This window comes from Zasmidium cellare (genome assembly GCF_010093935.1).
Source record: "Zasmidium cellare ATCC 36951 unplaced genomic scaffold M409scaffold_32, whole genome shotgun sequence".
Taxonomy (NCBI): domain Eukaryota; kingdom Fungi; phylum Ascomycota; class Dothideomycetes; order Mycosphaerellales; family Mycosphaerellaceae; genus Zasmidium; species Zasmidium cellare.
This window is the reverse complement of record NW_022986976.1, coordinates 69,441-91,247: the sequence shown is the minus strand read 5'-3', so window position 1 is coordinate 91,247 and position 21,807 is coordinate 69,441. Positions and strand designations below refer to the sequence as shown.

The 21,807-nt window shown below is 52.2% G+C and overlaps 8 protein-coding genes and 1 non-coding gene across 9 annotated transcripts; 2 read left to right on the top strand and 7 right to left on the bottom strand.

Moving 5' to 3' along the window:
- Nucleotides 1-1,335: 1,335 nt before the first annotated feature.
- Nucleotides 1,336-1,480, bottom strand: M409DRAFT_t54. Its single transcript has one exon. It is a non-coding gene; the product is annotated as a tRNA-Pro (tRNA).
- A 1,028-nt stretch (nucleotides 1,481-2,508) lies between these two features.
- M409DRAFT_57709 (uncharacterized protein) lies at nucleotides 2,509-2,901 on the bottom strand (the record flags this gene model as incomplete). The annotated part of the gene is made up of 1 exon (XM_033813710.1): nucleotides 2,509-2,901. One exon carries the CDS (start codon nucleotides 2,899-2,901, stop codon nucleotides 2,509-2,511), a length of 393 nt encoding a protein of 130 aa, XP_033663919.1.
- Nucleotides 2,902-5,006: 2,105 nt separating this feature from the next.
- Nucleotides 5,007-6,236, bottom strand: M409DRAFT_26476 (uncharacterized protein; the record flags this gene model as incomplete). The annotated part of the gene is made up of 2 exons (XM_033808129.1): nucleotides 5,007-5,479; nucleotides 5,531-6,236. The coding sequence occupies 2 exons, from the start codon at nucleotides 6,234-6,236 to the stop codon at nucleotides 5,007-5,009; spliced, it is 1,179 nt and encodes a 392-aa protein (XP_033663918.1).
- Nucleotides 6,237-7,261: 1,025 nt separating this feature from the next.
- Nucleotides 7,262-8,475, top strand: M409DRAFT_68671 (uncharacterized protein; the record flags this gene model as incomplete). The annotated part of the gene is made up of 5 exons (XM_033817939.1): nucleotides 7,262-7,410; nucleotides 7,468-7,535; nucleotides 7,598-8,157; nucleotides 8,212-8,363; nucleotides 8,421-8,475. 5 exons carry the CDS (start codon nucleotides 7,262-7,264, stop codon nucleotides 8,473-8,475), a joined length of 984 nt encoding a protein of 327 aa, XP_033663917.1.
- A 252-nt stretch (nucleotides 8,476-8,727) lies between these two features.
- Nucleotides 8,728-10,710, bottom strand: M409DRAFT_26474 (uncharacterized protein; the record flags this gene model as incomplete). Its single annotated transcript, XM_033808128.1, has 3 exons — nucleotides 8,728-9,329; nucleotides 9,382-10,300; nucleotides 10,351-10,710. The coding sequence occupies 3 exons, from the start codon at nucleotides 10,708-10,710 to the stop codon at nucleotides 8,728-8,730; spliced, it is 1,881 nt and encodes a 626-aa protein (XP_033663916.1).
- Nucleotides 10,711-11,043: 333 nt separating this feature from the next.
- Nucleotides 11,044-12,054, bottom strand: M409DRAFT_26473 (uncharacterized protein; the record flags this gene model as incomplete). Its single annotated transcript, XM_033808127.1, has 1 exon — nucleotides 11,044-12,054. The coding sequence occupies one exon, from the start codon at nucleotides 12,052-12,054 to the stop codon at nucleotides 11,044-11,046; it is 1,011 nt and encodes a 336-aa protein (XP_033663915.1).
- Nucleotides 12,055-14,378: 2,324 nt separating this feature from the next.
- Nucleotides 14,379-15,304, bottom strand: M409DRAFT_32913 (uncharacterized protein; the record flags this gene model as incomplete). The annotated part of the gene is made up of 3 exons (XM_033810268.1): nucleotides 14,379-14,579; nucleotides 14,640-15,124; nucleotides 15,181-15,304. Coding segments are annotated over 3 exons (810 nt in total), but the record flags the coding sequence as incomplete, so codon positions are not given.
- Nucleotides 15,305-16,050: 746 nt separating this feature from the next.
- Nucleotides 16,051-17,111, bottom strand: M409DRAFT_26471 (uncharacterized protein; the record flags this gene model as incomplete). Its single annotated transcript, XM_033808126.1, has 7 exons — nucleotides 16,051-16,064; nucleotides 16,113-16,158; nucleotides 16,207-16,230; nucleotides 16,285-16,412; nucleotides 16,466-16,639; nucleotides 16,694-16,998; nucleotides 17,050-17,111. 7 exons carry the CDS (start codon nucleotides 17,109-17,111, stop codon nucleotides 16,051-16,053), a joined length of 753 nt encoding a protein of 250 aa, XP_033663913.1.
- Nucleotides 17,112-19,976: 2,865 nt separating this feature from the next.
- On the top strand, nucleotides 19,977-21,777 carry M409DRAFT_26470 (uncharacterized protein; the record flags this gene model as incomplete). Its single annotated transcript, XM_033808125.1, has 4 exons — nucleotides 19,977-20,043; nucleotides 20,094-20,924; nucleotides 20,977-21,314; nucleotides 21,367-21,777. The coding sequence occupies 4 exons, from the start codon at nucleotides 19,977-19,979 to the stop codon at nucleotides 21,775-21,777; spliced, it is 1,647 nt and encodes a 548-aa protein (XP_033663912.1).
- Nucleotides 21,778-21,807: the final 30 nt, after the last annotated feature.

Sequence of the window (21,807 nt, the reverse complement as noted above, 5' to 3'; positions counted from 1 at the left end):
CGCGCATTGTTGTTCTTGCTTGCGATATTTTAAAAGAACATGATGTTGTCTTCAGGATGACATTTCTCCAAGGCTGTGTCGAGAGTTGACGCTACAACAGTATTCAGTGACCGTTTGCCCCCGTTACAGCGTTGCACCGTTTGCTACGGCCACCAAGGCACACCACCTAACGGTCCAGCGGTTGCCAATCCGACGAAGCACGGGGCTCTACCAAAGACGAACTGACCTCACGTGCCTCGCGGCAGAGTGATCATGAAGCGCCGGTGTGATGGAAGTCCCCTCGTTTGGCGGGACTGCGAAGTGGTAGCGAAAGACCTCCCTGCATAGCTCTAATCTTGAGCCGATGAATCGCGTAGCTTCTGTTACACGAGTAATCTCGTGTCTCGACGCAAACTCCTTTCCGGAGAGCCATGTTCTCAATACTGTGAGCGGTCGTCCTTGCGAAATTGTCGAGGGATTCGAAGCTGGCCAGTGATCGCAACGTTGCTGGAATAGACGCTGTGCTTGCGTGGACAGACAGGTTTTCCGGCTTTTCAATGCCACTGCGTCGTCCGAATAAGCCGTGTTCGCATATCGCTCACCTTACTGGGATGATGCTGATACATGTTAAGTCCAGTCCGATGCGGCATCGAGAGGTGGAGATTCGAAGGTTTCGATGCAAGTTTGACGGGTTTGTTGATGGTCGGCTGCTTACGTTGGGTATGCCAAGACATTCACTCACATCACGTGACAGCGTTGGCGTGCCTTCCACCTCAACGCCCACACAGTTTGTCCATCAAAATCAATGGCTGGAATAGACAGAACGGACATTCAGTGTGAAACAGGGAAGTCTGTGGACCGCATGTCGAATGCAACGTTGTTCTGCGAGTCGTTGATGGGTCGAGATGTGCGTAGGTTGAAATTTGGGGGCGAAAAGTCTATCTGGAAACCGAAGCAATCTGGCCATGCGACAGCGATGTACACCTTTTGCTTAGGGCGTCACTTCTCTTGCAAAGCACATTTGGAGAAGCAAGAGTTATCCGTTCATACTCTGTCCAGAAAGGGGCATAGTACCGCAGCCTTGCCAAGCCCAGAAAGAATTTTCCCTCCTACGATGCTACAAGTCAACACCACTCAGACCAAGACTACAAATGATATCTGGGTACTCTTTAGGTCCATGTGACGTAGCTGAAGTGGTAGGTATAGGCCCAAATCCACTCGTAGGCAAAAAATCGTCTGGGCCGCTGCTGCTCATTTTCCGAGCTGAGAACTTGACGGAGCGAGATATAAGTTTAAAAGCCAAGCCGTACGCTCACAAATAGCCGTAAAACGATCCGCAAAACGCCAAAAAGCAACGGGTCAATCCGCGGATTGAACGCGGGACCTGTAACGTCGTGAGTCCATATTCGATATTATTATCATCTCAACAGCTACACACCTCTCGCAAGCGTATACTCAGGGTATTCCCTAAGCGAGAATCATACCACTAGACCAATTGACCGATTAGAAGAGGTACAGGACCTTATAGGAGCTGCCCGGAACGTGGGTAAGCGTTAAAGCGGGGAAATCCAAAACTTTTATATTAGCTTCCGCTAACGCCACGGAGCTTCGGCCCACAGCTGCGAGGGATTTCTGCTTGGATCTAGTTGGAATGTGTTCATTGAATTGATCAGAATAAGTACCAGGTGGTCCGGGGGCTATCGTACCAGCCAAACGCTGGCAAAGTGGCCGAACGACATACCAAGCCCTCACGACGCCCGAAGTTTGTTCCCGAACGGTTCCCAACGGTTTTGTTGGCTCTCAAGAACGCTTTTAAAATGATCTTTAACCAACCCAAACTATACTCTGTGACCTAAGGAAGATTTGAGACATTAGCACTTTGGATAAACTTGCCCCAGGGGATGCCGACAAGACAAGAGCTCTTGAGCACATTACCACACTGTACACACGCTCAAAGACGTCAATGTGCATTATGTTAAGTGCTGTCTTCTTGTATCTGAAGTTTATAAATCACCAATCGACCAAAGCATGAAAAGGGGTATCGTGCTTTGAAACCCCGTGCAATGCCAGAAGCCGTGTACAGATTCAAAGTGGCACGACAACGAATATCTCACCAAGCTGACAGGGAGTCGTCCATTTAGGCGCCCACCAACACAGTCAATTGATGCAGCATCGTGAGAAGGACGTATGTCTTCTGCAGAACGTTAACGAGTTCATACAGCTCCGACGGTATGTGAGAACTAATGGCCAACCCTCAACGACCAAAGACAGAGACAGAAACACTCATCACGGCTACGGTCCAATTCTTTAAACTTGTTCAATACGTTACTGGGTATTCTATCGACATAACAACCTGGAAAAAGTTGCGACAACATTTGTCTCCTTATCGACATTCGCCGACTCTCGAAGGATATCCACACCGTTAGGCCTTCACCTCCCCAACCCGCCAAGTCCTTCGTCCTTATGGTTCTCATGACAAAAGCACAACGAATCTTCTGCCCTCCATCGACCTTCTCATTCATGATGTCCTCACCAACCCGGCCCTCCAAACCTCATATCCGTAGCCATCGACATAACCAAAAAGACAAATAGCCCAATAATCGCCACCATCAACACCAACTGAAACGCCTGCACGGCCGGCGAGACATCATATGTATACTCCTGGATTTCCACATGTCGTGCTCGATGCTGCGGTAACATCGTTCCGTAAACAGGCTGCGCGTAGTATGGAGGGGGTGGATACATGTAGTGGGAGTCGTCGTGATGGTGGTGTTTGTGGTGATGATGGCCGGAATCATGGCCGTGATGGTGCCCATGATCGTGATGTATCGGAGCATGTGCGAAATGACTTCCAGAGTCGACGTGGGCGACATGACCACCGGTGTCGACATGCACCGCTCCTCCTGCGTCGCCGCCGTGCATTGCTGGGTTCTCCGATCTGAAGTTGAGAGAGGTATTATGATCGATGGAGATGTTTCACAAAGCAGTATTGTCATCGGCTGCAGCAGCCTAAAAAGACAGAGCAAGTACCTCAGGCACAAGTGATCCTACATGGGCTGTGCAATCCTTCGAGCTTGGCTGACATATGGTCTCCTCGGGAGCTGTACGATATAGCCAATTGAAGAGTTGCAGACACGAGGTCTGGACTGCAGTCATGCCTGAGGAACATCGAGAAAGAGTTCGTGCGAACCTGATCATTGCCAAAATCGTCACTGATATAAATCACATGAACGATGACTGATTTTCGGGCGATCTTGGTCGTTCATGCTATGTGAGTGACTGATCACATCCCTTAACATTCCTAGCACTGCAAGAGATCTCTGTCAAAAGCCCTGCTTCGCCATGTTTAGATACATGACGTTTGAAGAATATCAGTACAGAATGCAGGCCCAGTACAGAGGTAGTAGCCGCTGCTTTCCTGGTCCCACCATCCCGACTTTCATATGATCAAACCATCATTCCATTCGAACGTCTAGTCGACAGGGAGAATGTATAATTCAAACTCCACGAGAATCGGCACCATAATAACTGCGGTAAAATTCACCAAGATCTCGACAGCGATACGGTACGATTTTGTTGAAGAGCGCTCATGTCGTCGTCCGCCTTTCCAGTCTATGCTACGGTGCCGTGAGTATCGTACTTGGTCGCCGATGCATATGGCTCTGCATTGGGGTTTGACTGAGTGGCTCCGTGATATTCGTGCTTCATTCGATTCATTTGCTGACTGGCGGCTGTTTCGTCATTGAGGTAGGTGATTCAGTTTCACCATAAGCCTCGTCAGGACTGAAGTCGATCTGAATGGGTAAGACAACGCTGGAGTCTCAGTCAAGGCTTCGTGCGGCACAGCAGTGTAGATGAGGCATTGCTTGGCCGTGGCGAATCGAATTTTCCAGGTCGCTTCTTGCCAACAGCTTCGGTATGGCACTCATGCTAAAATGGCACTTGTAACATCATCAATACCGGCTCCGACAAAGTTGGATCCTGGCCCCAAAATCTTTCGCGTACGGCACGGTAGAACTCAAACGGGCACTATTGCCGCGATCGCCCTTCATGAGACAGTCGGGAGTTGCTGTACATTCAAAGAGCCTCTCCCGCTGCCTCATGAACATGAACCTCCAGCGTCGTACGCAGACCATCAAAGGTGCGGCCAGTGTCCAACCATCAAGACAGCCGCAACGGCCCAAAACGCCCCAATCACCACCAGCACCCCCAGTCCGACCAGAATAATGAAGATCAAGATTTGAGTGGCGATCAGAAGCTGGCTCTGAGTTTGTGGCTGCTGTCGTCCTTGTTGTCCCCGCTGTCGCCGCTGTCTCTCGAGCGTCCCATAATTTGAAGGTCCGTCTTCTGACGTGAGGCGGAGAGGTGCGACTGGTGACCGTGGTGGGTGCGACATAGTCTTCGGCGCTGAAGAGGCTTTTCGAAATTGCTTTCTTTTTGCTGGCGGTGAGCTTGGAAGCAAGTCGGCAGCACGGAATCCTGCGGCCTTGAGGGATGCAGGTAGGTACTTATAGTTCCATGCGCCTCTTGTGACTTGCCCGCTTTAAATCTGAGGTGAGTCGTTCCCTTTTCAAAGATACATGATCCAGTAGATACATGTTGGGATAACGGCAATGGCAACGAGTAACGCATTCGCAGCGATGATGAGGTTGACGATTCGCTCCGTTCGTTGCACTTCGCGGGACAGTTGGTCGACTTCGGATCGCTCCAGGGTGGAAGAGTCCATGGTTTTGAAGATCACCGCCGACGACGATATACCGCTACAACATCGTAGCGACTGTTGAACCTGATTACAGTAAAACAAGTTCATGGAAGAGGTAACTGCAGTTGATGCCTAGAATACGAGGTCGCTCACATCTTCGAATCCTTCCGCGGGTGGTGTCTCGAAAGCAGCAAATGCGGTGTTGAAAAGTACCTCAGGTTGCATGTCTGGCGGAAACTCTGCACTCAACTCAGTAGAAAATAGAACTAGTCCTATACGTACATGACGCCTCACTACACTCCCGAAGTGTTGCGAGATGCTTCAATCATACTGTCACCGCAGTACCCTGGCCAAACACATGTCCGTTAGTGACCCTCTCAGCTTCAGCACCTGGAACCACATCTCTCTCTTTCTCGACGGCGATGACGGGCTGTGATACTTGAGCCGCAAGTCTCAACGTATCTTCAAAGTCTGGCCATTCCATTCGTCCCCCGCCACACTCGGTTGCAACTCCGAATTCAGGCACGACTTTCTGAGCAGCTTCGACGTACTTCTTCGTGAGCTCTGGCTTGTTCTCGTGGATGACTCCGAGGTACAATTCCGTGCCATGTTCCTCGAGCAGTGGTACCAGATCTTTGAGTGGTGCGAGATAGGCGTCGATGTGTCCCTCAGCACTCTTGGGGACCGGGCAGTGGAAGAAGTTGATCTTGTGAGCGCACGACTTCATGAACCACTGCGCACGCTCGACTACAACGGCGAGAGAAGCTGGTTCGTGCCAATGACGGTGGTCCATGTCACCTGAAATATCGTTAGTGATTTGGTTCTTCTCATATTGTAAAGCTGACACACCATAACAGTTATGAATACCCAACTCGACATCCTGATCAACCTGAGCAATGAAGCGCTGCAGATAATTGGTGTAGTACTGTTTCACATCGCCCTCCCACCATGGTTGAAACCATGCCAAGCCAGAGTTCTCCTTGACCGTCTCCGGGTTCGTGGCTTCCCAGAACGCCGTATCAGCAGCGGTATCGATCTGAATGGCAAGATCGTGGTGCGGAATCTCGTCTTGGATTCTCCTCAGTGCGCGGAACAACGCCTCTTCGTAAATACCCTCAACGCTCGGTAGGAACGCTCTCTGAACGAAGGGAAGAATGACGTTCGCCACGGTTGGCAAACATACTTGGAACCTCACGCCCTTTGGGATTACACCTTGATCGCGTAACTTGCGGAAGACGGCATAACTCTCAATCGCTGCATCATCGTACCCCGTTCGAATACCGGCCTTCTTCAACGTTTCAATCCCCTCCTCAAGCTGCTCCGGCGTAAACTCCCGAGTGTTGATAGGCGCATTGTGGATGAATTCAGTCAGCATAGGCGGATAGGCACCGAAGACCTGTGCCTGGAAAGTCGTGAATTGATGCCGTTGGCCAGTCTCTCCATCAGGAATCCGCTTGAACCGGCCCGGGCATGCGGCCATGCATTGCCGAAAGACTGCATCTGTGTCCGAAAGAGGAACGCTGCCGACCAAATGGCAGCCCTTGGCAATGGCCATATTGGTAGACGGGGACATTAAAGTGCTGCGTTGGCTAGGTGGATTGCCTGAACGAGGGCAGGGAAGATGAAAGAGGTTCCAGAGAGCTGGGGACGTTACAGATCACATTCTTTCCTGTGGCTCTCTCCTTCGGGAGGGCAAATTGCCGCTCCTGATAGGCCTTGCATTGGAGTGGAGGCATTGGGGAGGTTCTGGACCGAATCAATTCACTTCGAGATGGCCTGGAAAGTCGTGTGCTGCAGCTAGGAGAGGAAGGGAAGGAGTGGTGCATAAGCTTACAAACGGCGTGGTCTTGAGCATGTGGGTGGCATCTTGGGCATGCAAGGATCGAAGGACCGCAAGATGTGCCGATAATGGCAGGCCATACGCGTACACAGTGCGGGAATGGCCTTCGTCGCCCGCGGAAAAGACCCGTTATCTAACAGTCCTGCTTCGCGTCAAGGTCTTCAAATCGGCATCCCTTGTTCTGGACGCAAAGATGCAGGTAGGCGGCACGGGAGATATATTGCTGTGCTGTGGTCGTGGTGGAGAAGGCAAAACAAGCGACGACGTTCGGGCTGGACGGTCCCGTGGTGCAAGCAAGGATCATATCTCCGGCATTATTGGCAACGTGATGTTGCATCGTGGTGAGGAATTGTTGCAGCGGATTGTAATACTCTTTACTTCATTTTGACCGACCGAGGTTGAGGTACTTCGACACAAGTACTACTTCTGCGAAGCACATATACTTAATTAGTCGAGTTGGTGTGATAGGGGGAAAACAGAGCTGCCCGCGAAGGAAGAATCTAACCATATCAAGCTAGCGCGTGCTTTCACGGCAACTGCAGCTGTGGCATGGCGATTGCATGGCAGCTCCATCCACGAGCCCAGCACTTGAAATAGTGTGACAGCCTGACCACCTCGCTGGGTCTTGCGAAAAAAATGACACGCTCCTCGTGCCTGCCACACACAATGGCACAAACACACAAGCACTGCATCTTCACGCCAAGTCGGGCCGTACCACCCAGACTTCACAACCACAGGCAATGGAAGCCGACGAACATGAGCACGATTCGACGTTTGGCGGTGATCGAGCCAGCATCGCGAGCAGTAGCACCTCCGTCCTCTCCGCGGTGACCAAGTACCAGTATGAGCATGGCAGACGCTATCATGGCTACGAGGCGGGCAAATATCTGTGAGAGGTGTCGAATACAAACTCTCGTATGTGTTCGTTCTCATGCGTCTTCGATAGCTATCCGAACGACGAGAAAGAACTGGAGAGACAAGACCTTGAGCATCGGAACCAGCTCATTCAGATGGGTAGGACAAGATCAATGCAGACGACCCTGAGATATATGCTGACCTTCTGTCTCAACACACAGAAGGCAAACTATTCCTATGCCCACTAGTCGAAGACCCCAAGCAAATCCTCGATCTCGGCACCGGTACAGGAATCTGGTGCATCGACATGGCCGACCTCTACCCCAACTGCGAAGTCATCGGCACAGACCTATCACCCGTCCAACCGGCATGGGTCCCACCGAACTGCAAATTCGAGATCGACGACTGGGACAAAGAATGGACGTTTGGCTCCAATCGCTTCAATATGATCCATCTCCGCTTCGCCATTGGCAGTGTCAAAGACTATCCACTGCTGTATAAGCGTGTACTGGATGCGTTGAAGCCCGGTGGGAGTTTCCAACTCGTGGAGCTGGAGTTTGGGGCGTATAGCGATGATGGGACGTTGACGGAGGATTCGGCGTTGGTCATGTGGGGCAAGTTGATGCATGAGGCGTTTGACCGGATGGGCGTTACCATCCCCATGGCCCCAGACTATGAGAAGTGGTTGAGGGAGAGTGGGTTTGAGAACGTGGAGACCAAGATTATGAGGAGGCCGATGAATGACTGGCCGAAAGACCCGAGAATGAAGGAGATTGGGAGGGTATGATGATCTTCTCACCAGGGGTATTTGGTCTTATGCTGACATGAAACGTAGTATTGCTGTCTCAACTGGCTCGAAGGTCTCGAAGGATTCACACTGGCACCTTTCACCAGAGTACTTGGGTGGTCGCCGGACGAAGTCAACATCTTGATCGCCAAAATCCGGAAAGAGTCGTGTGCGAGGAGGATACATGCGTATCACAAAGGGTGCGTCTACGATCATGACTGACTAACAAGATCGCTCACGCTGACCGTCTTCAATAGTCTAGTATGCTGGGGCACGAAGCCTTTACACCCAGCAAATCAACCGTGGGCGTAGTAAGCTTCACGACATGCGGTCGGACAGGATCATTTCTTGTGGTTTGTTACGCTTGTATAGTGTACATAACTTAGCATACACCAGACGAAAAGCATGGCAATTCAGAAGCCCATCTCGGGACTTTACGATCCTCGCCGGCTCCGCGACAACTCACGCAAGGTAGCCTTGCTGTTGCTCAGGCGATGCTCATGACCCGTCGACCTCATTACTCCTTGCCACAACGCCAACCCATCCTGAGTACACTCTCCCCACTCAATGCTCACAGAAATTGAAACTCTCTTCCTGCATCCTCTTCTCACAATCCTCCACAAACAACTTCCTCTCCTCCATCAATTCCTCTCGAATCTTCTTCGCCTCCTCCAACTCAATAGGGAAATCTCCCGCTGAGTCGACCACCGCATCTGCCAACTCAGGCGGCAAATCCCCCACCCGATCCAGCGATTGAACCATCTCCCTCCACCACGCCTTCTGCTGCGGCGGGACGTGCGCACTGGATGGAATGCGAGTATGTGGATCGACGAGGAAGAGCGCGAGAATCTTGCGATGGCCGGGTTGAGTTGGGTCGGCGAGTTGGAAGGGAGCGACTTGGTGCTGGAGGATGTTGGGGAAGGTGAGGAGGCGGTTCTCTGGGGTGGAGATCCGGCCGAGGGTTTGAATCGCGGGACCGTGCTGTTGGATGTCATAGAGACGCTCGAAGTGCTCGTGGTCGTCTTGTTCGTAGGATTTGTCGGAGAGGTATTCGACGGAGATGGCTTCGCGGAAGGAGAGGTGCGAGGGGGTGATGTTGTGGGTGGAGTAGTAGTAGAGGGCTGAGGCGCAGATGTGGTCGTTTAGTTGGCCTTCGACGTGCCATGCTGAGAGACAAGAGTTAGTCGGTACTCAATCTTTGCGTTAGATTTGACTTACAGCCGCCGTCATACGTTGGCTTCTCTGGCGTGAGGTGGATGTTGGCGAGTTTGACAATGACTTGCAGACCTTGCTTTGCCCAATTCTTGCGCAAGTCTACGACACTAGGAGCGGGATTCCAGTCTGGATACGTGTAGTCTTTCCGGACGGCGTAATCGTCGGGCTCTGGCATGACAAGGGTACGATTCCGGTGTCGTTCATCTTCATCTTCATCATCCTCGTCCTCGTCCTCGTCTTCATCCTCGTCATCGTCATCCTTTGAGTCTTGCTCGGCGTCGTGGTCAATCCAGTACGCATTGTCGCTATCGATGCGAGACGGGTAGTTCATGCGCTCCGTGGAAGTCAACGTCTTATTCCACATCGGTATGGTCTTGGCAATGACCTTCTCGATGGCTTCATACAGGGGCTTGTGTTGCTTGGGGTGCAGGTTGTTGATGTAGCTGCTGATCTTGCAAGACTCGTCTTCGCCGAACTTGACTTCGCATGGAAGCCACTGAAACTTCTTGGAGAAGAAGTGCTGCTTTCCCCCTGCGAAACGCCCACCCCAATTGCTGAGACCGGGGAATGAAGTGACCTCAAGATGCTTATCATCGGGAACTGGCATGATCTCGCCCTTGCCGGTGAACTTCTCGCAGTCCTCGAGGGTGACGCTCCCATCTTTCAGGATCCTGCTGCGGCCATAAAGGAGAGGGAAGAGCGATGGATGCACGAGGTCCAGCACCTTATCGTCTGAGCCCGGGTGCCAGTCCTTGTCTTTTGCTGGGACGTCCTCAAGCGGTGCAGCTGCCGCTTTGAGCTCGTCTTTCACTGCGTCTGGGATGATGGTGTCGGATTTGTACACTGCAGCCTCGGCATCAATGGCGGGTACGAAGCCATTCTCGTCCAGGAACTCGGCATAATCGCGAAGCTCGAGAAGACACTGCAGCCATCAATTAGCATCTCACCAAGACAATCAACGCTTTCACCCACGTAATCGAACATCTTCTCAGTCAACGCCCTCTCCGGCTCAGTCTCTTTCTCCTTATCCTCCCTCTCCTTCCGCCACTTGCCCACAATCTCCTCATCATTCACCTTCCTCGTCCACTCCGGCTTGTCGGTGATCTCATTCATGAAAGCAATCATACTCCTCTCCCGCAAAGTCAACGGCGTACCATTCCAGTCCTGGATCGCATTGGGGAATCTCGGTCGCGAGCCGTCGACCTCGGGGAAACTGTGCTCTGGATAGCCACTGATCGGGCGGTCGAGGCCGAGCAGTTCGCCAGGCTTGATCGTTTGGGCTTCTCTCTTTGCGTTGGCGCGCGCAACGAGTGCATCCCATTGCTCCGACATGGCCAGCGAGCGTGTTGTTTGTCGGGCGAAGTGGTGTGGGGTTGAAATCAGTGAGGTGGCGGAATGTGCGGAGAGAAGGTTCAAGGCAAACTGTCGTGTGCAGGTTCGAGGCTGATTTTATAGTGCTTTCACGACTCGAGCCCATCTCGTAATGCTGAGTCTAGGCCAGGCTTCAGTGGGTGGTTAGAGTGACCTGACCCGGAGAGTGTTTGTGCGAAGGAGCATTTGAGTTTCAGGCACAGGCACCAAAGTGGAGGTTTGAACGAGCCAATCAGAACTCAGTTGCATGTGACACCAGGAAGCTTTGAACTTCTACACTAGTCTCCCAAAAGATCAAAGCTGGAGTTTGACAGACTTCTCACCCAGCAACTTCAACGCATACGCAGTCGCGTCGTCAAGATCCTTGTTTGGAAGACTCAGCTGCTCGTTTGCCAATTTGTCGCTGAAAGTCCCAGAGCCGTCCGGCCAGAAGAATCGGGTGTACATGCGAGTCACCATACCTTCCAGATTGATCATCTTGTCCTCATTGCCGACCATTTTGCTTGTACGATCGAAGCGTGCTTGGGTATCTTCTCTTTCGATCGTCCAGCCATTCACCCTTTCGCCGCGAAGTCGTAGTATCGACTCGAACATATCGTGCTGACTGATCAGAAAGGAGGCGATGTGGACTGAGCTGTTCTTGAAGTCGCTCAATGAGGGACCAGCGTGTCCCATTCCCGAATCTATAGGTAGAGAAAGCAAGGCGAGCACCCCACGAGCGACTTGATTCCAAGTCGTCGTGTGAATCTTGCTCCTTCCGTCATGGTCGAAGAACGTAACGGTCTTCGCATCAAAATCGAAACCAAACCGTGCGGAAGAGCTGCAGTCGAAGCCACACACGAGCGAGAACTCGTACCACGGTCCGCAAGTGATTGAGATCCAAGAGGTGTCTTTGCCAGTGATAGCGGATTCAATGTATTCTCGGTGGGCCACGACTCCCAGTCCCATGCCAATATCCTTGCCGAGCTTCCCATCTGCTCCAGGAAAAGCCCATTCGTTCGGCATAATGAACTTGACTCCAGCTTCGACGGCGGCGTCTACGAGCTGCTTCTGGGACTCAGGGGCTGCAAAGAAGTTCAGAGTGATGACAAGCGCATCTTGGCCTCGAAGGGCGTCGACGACGGCAGACTTGTCGCTGTAGTTGACTATCTCTACTTCAGGAATGCCAGGTGGCAGTTGGCTTTTGCTCTCTGGACGTCTGATTGCAGTGACAGTGAAGAGATCCGAGGCGATTAACTCATCGATCACAAAGCTTCCCAGGCGACCGCCGGCCCCTACAATGGCGACTCTCTGGATTCGGTTCATGTCGAGACGATGTTGTGATTCAAGGAAGGCTTGACTTGATGTGTTTTGCAGTCCTGCTGTCTAACTCCTTGTATTATCTTATACAACGCAGTCAACTTGCATAGACAAGCACAAGTTGTGCGAAGCACCTGCACCGTACTCGTATCTCGGATTTGCGGATTTTAGAGTATGACATGGTCCCAAACGCCTGGACATAACAACGATTGTCGTGAGATAAGCCAAGCCTGGATGAGAAATTAGTAAGATTATTGCCGTGGGAAGAAGAGGAATGCCAAACAGCGTGCTAGGGTTGACGAGAGCGAATGGATGGCAAGCTTGTTAGTAAAACATGGAGGAAAGACTCGCTATCCAGCCCACAGTGTCCGGCGTTACTCTCGATCCTGAAAGTCAACATGAATTAAGCTGCACAAAGCTATAATACAAGCTAAGGAATCGGAGAACATAAGTGAAGAACGCACGAATGATTAAGTCTTTGTAGTAGTCCCTGCCCAGCAGCCTTGATGACTTTCGCTTATGGCATATTGCAGATGAGAGAGTCTCCGCCCTAGGCATTCGATGTTAGCATCACACTCGGAGCAATCGACAACTTGACCCCACGTACCATTGGTAGCAGACAGCAATTGGCCGTCATTCCGATCGCATGGCACTGGTCGTAGAAGTTGTCTTTCGAGGTCGGTGTATCGTCAGCTAAGCCGTTGATGTCAGTGCCATCATCACGAAAATTGGCATTGCTGCGACAACGTACGCGAAACGCAAGTCAAAGCCGCAGGACCACCAAGAACATCGGTCTCGCAGCACTGGGCAGCGTAGACGGCAGGACAGACAGGAGCATCGCTTGCACTGGTACTTGCATCGGCGGTGCTGTCCGTCGAGGTCGACGTCCATGTAGTGGAAGTCCACGTGGATGAGCTCCAAGTAGTTGCGTTCAGAGTGGACGTAGCGAGAGTGGTGGGGGTGACTGCCTTGGCGACTTTGGCATTTGTGGTCGTTGGCTCAACGTTGCTGGAAGTCGTGGACCAGGACGTTGGCGCGGCCTCGACGGCTTTGGCCTTTGTGGTCGTCGGCTCAGCCTTGGAGCTGGAAAGATTGAGAAGAGGCAGACCGGTAGCGATTGCAGCAGCAGTAGAGGCCTCGACAACGGAAGTATTCGCCGTAGTGTCTGATTCTTTCTGGCTTCAGTGTTGGGAGAGCCAATTTGTACTTGGACGGCTCGCCTGCATCGCGATCCTGAACCAGAGGGCTGGCGGCGGCCAAAGAGGCAATAGCTAGGACTAAGAACTGCATGTTTGAATGAAACGAAATCAACGAGTCACAAGAGTTGGCGTTGCGAAAGAGGCTGCAGACGAGGACAGTGCAATAGCGTACAAGAGAGAGGTAGAAGAAACTTACAGAAGGGAGGTTGGCAACAGCAAGCGACGACCTGCCTATAATTCCCCCGAGTAGAGGACGCATCCTATTCGTGCCTGCGACTCATCAGAAGCCCATCTATTTGTCCCCAAAAGTAGCAAACGTGGCGTCGAGCAGTAATGTCGCGAAATGATTTCGTGGTCGTTTGAAGATGTATACGAACCCAGACAGGCTACTGTACGTGATAGACACCGGTCGTTGCATTTTCCTGAATCGTGAGGATGCCGGTGGAGAGCAAGTCTACGCTGGCAGAGCAACGTTCGCAGCGTTCGTCTGAAGACTTCTGGATTGGGTTTCTGGGAACATTCCATCACCTTTGGATGTACACTCGGTATTTGATGCGCTGACGCCTGGCTCGTACACTCATAAGTCAGCACTACGATCTCGTCTTGGCCATGATGAGGGTCTGTAGCGTGGTCCTCGCCCCAGGGGGACCGTTGGATGCCGTTGAATGTTGCTTGCAGATCGTTTGCATCGCGAGGCACAGCTTGTCGAAGATCCTGATACACAACGCACTGTTATCCGAGTTGGAGAGAGAGTCGAAGATATCCTGATTCATAGCTCTCAGCTTGTTGAAGGTGGGTTGGTAGTGCTAGAGAGGGAGAGGAAGATGGCGGCAAGGGAGGTAGGTGGAGGTGAAGTCAGCAACGGTCTGAGAAGTGCGCCGGTGCTGAGATATTTCCCGACTTCCTTCTTCGAATGGGGCGACAGCAATCAATCTTTCGCATCTGACAAGCAACAAAAACCACTGGACGACTGCATGCAACAAGCTCAAATGCAATGGGAACATCTACCGGATACCATCTTCTGTCTTTATGCCTCCTTATATAACACCTGACCTGGCGCCAACATCTCGCGGCAAGTGTGTACAGGCAGTTCCGACCTCTTCTTGACGCACATCTCTAGAAGGACCCAAAGCCTCCATCGGCTGCAAAGACACTTCCGGAAGTGAAGCTGTTGATGCTCTCCGCCAGAGTGACATACAGCGGCGCCATCTCCACAGGCTGAGCAGCTCTTCTCCAAGGCCTACCGGCGCCAATGTTCCTTACAGCGGAGGTATTCCAGCCTTGAGATGAATCGAAGTTCGACCAAGTTATGGCTGGAGCAACAGCGTTGATCTACCAGGAGTTTTAGCTTTTCAGTCACAAGCATGCAAAAGCAAGCAAGAAAGGACGTACCCGGATTGCCAGTGGAGCGAGCTGAATAGACAACGATCGGACGAACGATACCAACGCTGCCTTCGTGGCTGCATAGTCGATGAGGTAATTCACACCCCGGGGAGCCACGCCTGAGACGGTATAGATGATGCTGGAGCCAGGCAGCATAATTCGAGCGGCAGCCCGGGTGAGGAAAAAACCAGCGTAAACATTCGTGCGGAAGGTTCGATCAAACTGCTCCGTCGAATGGTTCCTGATATCGAACTCGTTCCTTGCGTACCCGGCATTGTGGACGAGGATGTCGAGCCCTCCGAGGCTTTCAGCAGCAGAAGAAATCAATTCAGTGCAGAAAGTCTCATTAAGGAGGTCTCCTGGGATGGCGAAGAAGTTTCTGCCTTCGGCTTCCACGAGCGATTGGACCACATCTGCGTCTGGCTGCTCTTGTGAGAGATAGTTGATGGCGACATCTGCTCCCTCGCGAGCAAAGGCAATGGCAACTGCTCGGCCTGGTTGACTTTCAGCTGGTGGATCTTCGTCTCGGATGCCATGGACCTGCTCTCACCTATCCCAGAGTCGCCACCAGTGATCAATGCCCTTCGACCACGGAGACGTCCAGTACCAACATAAGTCTCCTCACCGCTGTCAATCGGAGGACGAAAGTTCGACTGCAGCCCGGGGAACGACTGGTTGGGCAGGTTGTAGTCATTCGAGTACCGTTCGAGAGGGTTGATCAAGACAGAAATGGAAGCATTCTGAGCACGAACAATGACAACGGCCAGGAAAGCTGAGACGGTACAGTTGAGGAGCATCATGTTGCTGTACTCTGCTTGTAGGTTGATGGATGAGTTATGGCGGGCTCATTGATGGCGCCAGGCTCATCTTAAATGCTTAACTGAGCCTGGATAGACTTTGAACCTCACACTATCCAAGCCATTGAGCATTGCACAACGCGCGTTTCTTTACTAGCGGCGGACATTAGAGAGAATACATCTTGAGATAGGCTTTAGGTGATGCACAGCCTTCATTGGCAACGAATGGAGTAGATCAACTCCGACGCTGGGATCGACTGGCTTTTCGACTTCGATTCAGACTGACCACGCCGCACTCTGTTGCCCCTTTCTGCGGATACCTGCGCTTTGATGTGCAGTAATTGAACATCTTTGTCGAAGTTTCATGACTGTCTCGAACAATTCGCACTTTATACGTTCACTTTCTACTTAAACTATCTCCTTTCTCTGAGGGGTATCGGCGACTCATGTCGCTCGATGCGAGGCTTACTATTTCGCATCGGAGGACGGGTAAAGAGAAGCCTGAAGACTCTACCATGGCTACAATATCATGGTGTGAGTGTTCATATTCCTGAAAGGAGGCCTATGTAATTGAACAGCCTTGAATATGAGTCTGCATACTCCTCCACGGTTGCAACACAACTCTACAAGATGCCCCCTACTCATATTAGCATGCGATTGGTGAGTTCTATGAATATGGACGTACCTCCGTCGATAGTAATGAGCGTGCCATTGGCATAATCGGCTCGAACCTGCGCTTTTGTCAGTGATGATTTCACTTCGAGCAATGAGTGACTTACGCAGTATAAGTAAGCCTCTGCTATCTGCCGTAATGTCAGCTTCTTCTCAGGCACAATTTCACACTATGATTGTCTTACATCTTCAGGCGTAGCCACAAAGCCTACAGGCAGACTGTCTCCGACTTTCTTGAATGTCTCGACTTGCTGTTCTTTCGACTGGCCCATCTTGTCCCACAACTCTGTTTGAACTACGCCGGGAACAACACCTGTCCGCATTAGTCGAATGATCGCTCCACAGCCGTTCTGTTGCATTGCTTACAATTGACCCGAATCTTTTTCGGTATCAACTCATTCGCTAGTCCCTGTGTCATCGTGAATAGACCCGCATTGAGCGAGCCTCCTATGGAGGCTGTAGTACCCGGTTTGATAGCTCCAGTACCCGAAGTAAGCGTCAACGATCCCCCTGGTCGAATGATATCGTGCTTCGAGACGACTAGAAGATTTTGCGGTCAACGAATCGTTCGGCCAAACCTCTTTGAGCACTTACTTTTGCCCGTCAACGCCGAACCCCAAAATTTGACGCCAAAGTAATGCTTCGCTTCGTCTAGATCTGCCTCCGCGATAGCGCCACGGATGATCTTGTCGACGCTCGAGTAGACAATGTGGTCGACAGGGGCCAGGCGCTGGAGGACAGCGGTGTAAGCCGCCCCGTCGCGGACATTTCCAACCTCGCCTGTGACATTGGGGCTGTTGAGCCTCTGTAATGCAACCTTCAGGTTCTCCTCTGATGAGGAGATTATGGTGACGTGAGCGCCATGTTCGAGCAGTGCAGCAGCGGCACCCGCGCCGATTCTACTAAGTCAGTGTTATTCTATCAAGTTCTGAATTTGGGAGTGTACTGACCCAGAACTTCCACCAACAACAATAATCTTCTTGCCGGACAATTTATCTTTCGAGTTAGGCATGATGGAAACGCTGAGGTCTTTGAGTCTTGACTGAACGTTCACTAAATCGGGAACAAATGAAATGATGAAGTCTCCAATGCTTGGCTGAAGCGACTTGGGTTGTGGACAGTAAGGCTGCTGATTACGCGGTAGGTAGGAGATAGCACGTCACCAGATGTGGATATAAGTATGACGAAACCGGTTATTCCCGGCGCGCTTACTGAGGATGAGGCCCAATGGCGGACTGTTTCCAAATCGCTCTATGACCTCGCGAGAGCGTAACGATACAGGGAGAGTATCAGAAAGTTGACGCCGGAGGTAAAAATGGTCGGAGAAATCATTCTCCGGCTGGCCACGTAGGTCTGAGTTGATAGTTCTGTCAAGACCCACAGCACGACGAGGGCAAACGATTGCAATGGCCATTGAGCAAGATATCGAACTCGAGCCATCAAAGTCGTTGGGCGAAGTATAGGGTCGAAAGAATTGTAGAAGCCTTTGGGGCCAAAAGTCCAGTTTGGAAAGAAGTGTGCTCTGCTCCTTTGCCGCCCTGAAAGAGCAGTGAGGAAATTGAAGAGTGAGACCCAACTCGAATTTCAAGGCTGATCTAGTACACTGGATCTGTGAGGGGAAATGCTGATGCCATGAAGGAAAGGTCGCTTGATCTGATCAACGCCTTCAATGAGCGGTAACGTCGTCTACTTCAGGAGTCAACATACCAAGGCAGTTGTCGCGGCTAGAAGATACCATTGAGATTAGTTGGACAATCTACAATAGCCCTACAATCTTGGTTCGTAGATCAGCTCTGTCCATTGGATGAACAATAGTCTGTCGGCGATTTCAACAATGTCGTTGTACCAAACGTCTCGAGGACCAGGGGACCATTTCCATCTGTACACGAAGATCAGCAGGTCAGCTCTATCAAGACTTTGATTGTGCTTCAGCTTGTTGTAAGGAGGAAGCAGATATGGAGTCGCCAGAGCAGGGGGAAATACTCATCTTCATAAAAAGTGCCATTGATTCCAGACGCAGAACTCTCGGGGGTTGAGTTGGGATATGCCTAGAGGTGCTACTACAAGCACTTGAGCTTGAGGACTGTCAAGTCTTCGTTGACTGCAGAAAGTCTTGGTCCCCGACAAGCACTTCAAGATCGCATCAACAGATCTCTGGCGCTCAGCGAGTCGCTCTACAGTTTCACAAGAGAAGCCGTCCAAATTTCGTTTTAGTTGGCAAGAAAATTGGCCGCATGGCTGTGGATCAACCGAGGCTTGACTCTGCATGCAAAGTCGATGAGTACACGGTCGGGTATCTGACCATGGACTTCGAATGTCGGCAGAGTGAATCCGACTTGACTCGAAGCTCTGATTGGACTGTGACTGTCTTGAGACAGTACCAGTTGAGGCATCCTCGACACTTCCCGCTTCCCCAAGTTGCACCACTACTGCCGCACGGTTCCAAAGAGTCCACGTGGAGTGCACACTTGTACTGCTTGCATATTGGCGCATCTACAACCACGCGACTGTCTGTGATATCGCATTAAAGTAAGGACCATCAGTCGAGATCATTGAACGTGTAAGGACTTCTTCCAATACCTGCCTCGGAGTCATGAGCACGTCGTGCCGCATTGCCGAGTGGAGTCTTCCTCGGGGACTGTCGTGAAGTTCTGGTCCCAAGGTACGTCTTATTGAATGAAGGAGTTAGTTGCATGGCCCTGAGTAATACTTCCTGCTCCGCGCACAGCAGACGGTGTGCTGTATGTGCATTCCTCGCGTGGCTTGGGTGCTTCATTCGCTGAAGCACAAGGCTTGTCGTTTTCTAGCTCTTCAGCAACCTTGCGGCGCGTGCTCAGCTGTCGGTAGGAGCGAAGCATAATCGATGGGAGGTCCAGCTTTTGAGGCCTTGCACCATGCTCGAAACAGAAGAGATACCTGAGTACATATCGTGTGTTGGATCGAAAGAGGCAGGATCGGCGTCGACATGCCGCTGAACGATTTCGGGAGAGAGAGCTCCCAGCTGCACGAGTTGTGCAACGCTTGGAGGCACAGCAGCGCGCTGTTTTCAGCCCCCGTACGACTGTTGCGCTGGTGAAGGCATTCAGGCCAGCAGGCGATGAGGTTGGCTTTGACTTCTGACGGTGCCAAGAGAGCCGTGCCGAGACTCCATTCCCGCGGTGATGACCAATGAGAAGACAGGACCCCACTTCCCCAGAATTCCTCCTCCAACTTGTTCATGCTGACTCCTCTCGTGCACGCCATGTGCCAGACTTGTGGCCCAGCAGGGCCTGCATCGGGCTTGGTTTGCCGCCATCCTCCACCAGGCCGTCTACACGATGGTCCTGCTTCTGGCCCTGAACGGACGAATTGAGTGGAGGACGGGCAGCTTCTCCCTGCAGCAGTACAGGGATACTCGTACCTCACGCGATGCTACACTTCGCAAACCCCGCAAAGGATTCGACGCCACGAGCAACACTTCGCTACGCCCTCTCGGCGACCAGTTAGCTACTTGGCAGCGATTGGCCTTGTTGGTTGGCATCTTGGCCCTGCAATCAAAGCCCGCCCTTTGCTGAAACAAAGGCCCCAAGCGGCCACGCTGTCAGTGGCTGTCTGCAGGTGATATGGACTGGCATCCTCCCGGTGTGGAGAGGGGCCTTGTTCTGTACGAATCGTTTGAGGTTCTGTACATTGACTGGCACGATCATCAGTACCAGCTCGGAAATCGGCATGGTGGAGGGGTCACGCTGGACGACAGCACAAATGCGAGCTGCGGTGAAGCAAGGGATTCATAATTGATATGCGCCCGTCGCCCGTCCAACTTCCCCAGACCCCGTCTTCCCTTCTACTGGGTGATTGTACTTGACTCTCTTCCCAAACCTTGTCGACAACAGCCACCATGGGCTTCAAGATTGGCAACATCTACGTGATCACGGCCGTGGCCGTCATTGGCGGCGGTCTGTTCGGTGGGTGATGCAGCGTCTTGGCTTGCAAAGTCGCATACTGACCATTACAGGTTTCGACATTTCTTCTATGAGCGCCATCATTAGCACTCCAGCCTATCTCTGCTACTTCAACCAAGGTCCAAATGGTCCTGGCTACCCTGGAAGGCAAGATGAATGCTCTGGACCAACGGCTTCCGTTCAAGGTGGCATTACAGCTGCCATGCCAGCTGGGTCTTGGCTCGGTGCTCTTGTCTCTGGCTATCTGTCTGACATCTTCGGTCGCAAGAAGTCCATCATGATCGGCTGTATCATCTGGGTTATTGGCTCCACTATCATCTGTGCCTCGCAGAACATTGGCATGCTCATCGCCGGCCGTATAATCAATGGCTTCTGCGTGGGTATTGAATCTGCGCAAGTTCCAGTCTATGTCTCTGAGATCGCACCACCTTCCAAGCGAGGTCGACTGGTCGCCTTCCAGCAATGGGCTATCACATGGGGCATTCTGATTCTCTACTACATCTCGTACGGCGCTTCCTTCGTTGGTGGCGACACCCCAACCACCTATTCCACCAGCGCCTTTCGCATTCCATGGGGTCTCCAGATGCTCCCGGCCGTGCTCCTCTTCTTCGCCATGATGTTCTTGCCAGAGTCACCACGTTGGCTGGCCCGCAAGGACCGCTGGGAAGACTGCCATTCTGTGTTGACTCTCGTACACGGCAAAGGCAACCCCGATAGCCCACTGGTCCAGCAAGAGCTGAGCGACATTCGCGAGATGGCCGAGTTCGAGGCACGCAATGCCGATGTCACGTACTGGGAGCTGCTCACGCCCAAGCTCATCAACCGCACTCATATTGGTGTATTTACCCAGATCTGGTCTCAGCTTACCGGAATGAACGTGATGAGTAAGTCGGTCCTTTCCAAACAGAATCCTAGCACAAGGCTGACTTCATTCAGTGTACTACATCACCTACGTCTTCTCCATGGCTGGCTACTCCGGCAATGCAAACCTCCTGGCTTCGTCTATTCAATACATCATCAACGTCCTGATGACAGTGCCGGCATTGATCTGGCTCGATCGCTGGGGTCGCCGCCCAACCATGATCGTCGGTGCTACTCTGATGATGACATGGATGTTCGCCAACGCAGGCATCCTCGCCGCCCATGGAGAAGTCGTCGAGGGAGGCGTTGACGGAATCGCAGCTGTCAGCATGCGTCTGACCGGCGCACCAGCCAAGGGCCTCATCGCCTGCACATATCTCTTCGTCGCCAGCTTTGCGCCAACTTGGGGACCGGTAAGTACAACAACATAGCACAGCACACGAACGACACTGACATTCCCACCAGGTCTCCTGGGTCTACCCACCAGAACTCTACCCTCTCCGCGTCCGCGGCAAAGCCGTCGCCCTCTCCACATCCGCCAACTGGGCCTTCAATACCGCCCTCGGCGCCTTCGTCCCCCCCTCCTTCGTCAACATCCGCTGGAAGACCTACATCGTCTTCGGCGTCTTCTGCCTCTGCATGCTCATCCACGTTATAATCGCCTTCCCCGAGACCGCCGGCAAGACGCTGGAAGAAGTCGCGGAGATCTTCGAGGATCCCAACGGGCCCAAGTATATCGGCACCCCGGCCTGGAAGACCAAGGTCGAGTATCGTAGGGCTGTCGCATTGGAGCATGGCGAGCTGGATCTGAAGAAGCATAAGATGGAGGATCATTCGCCGGAGAGGGTGGAGCATTCTGCTGAGGAGAAGGTTTGAGAGGAGGAGTGGAGAGAAAATTGAAAATAA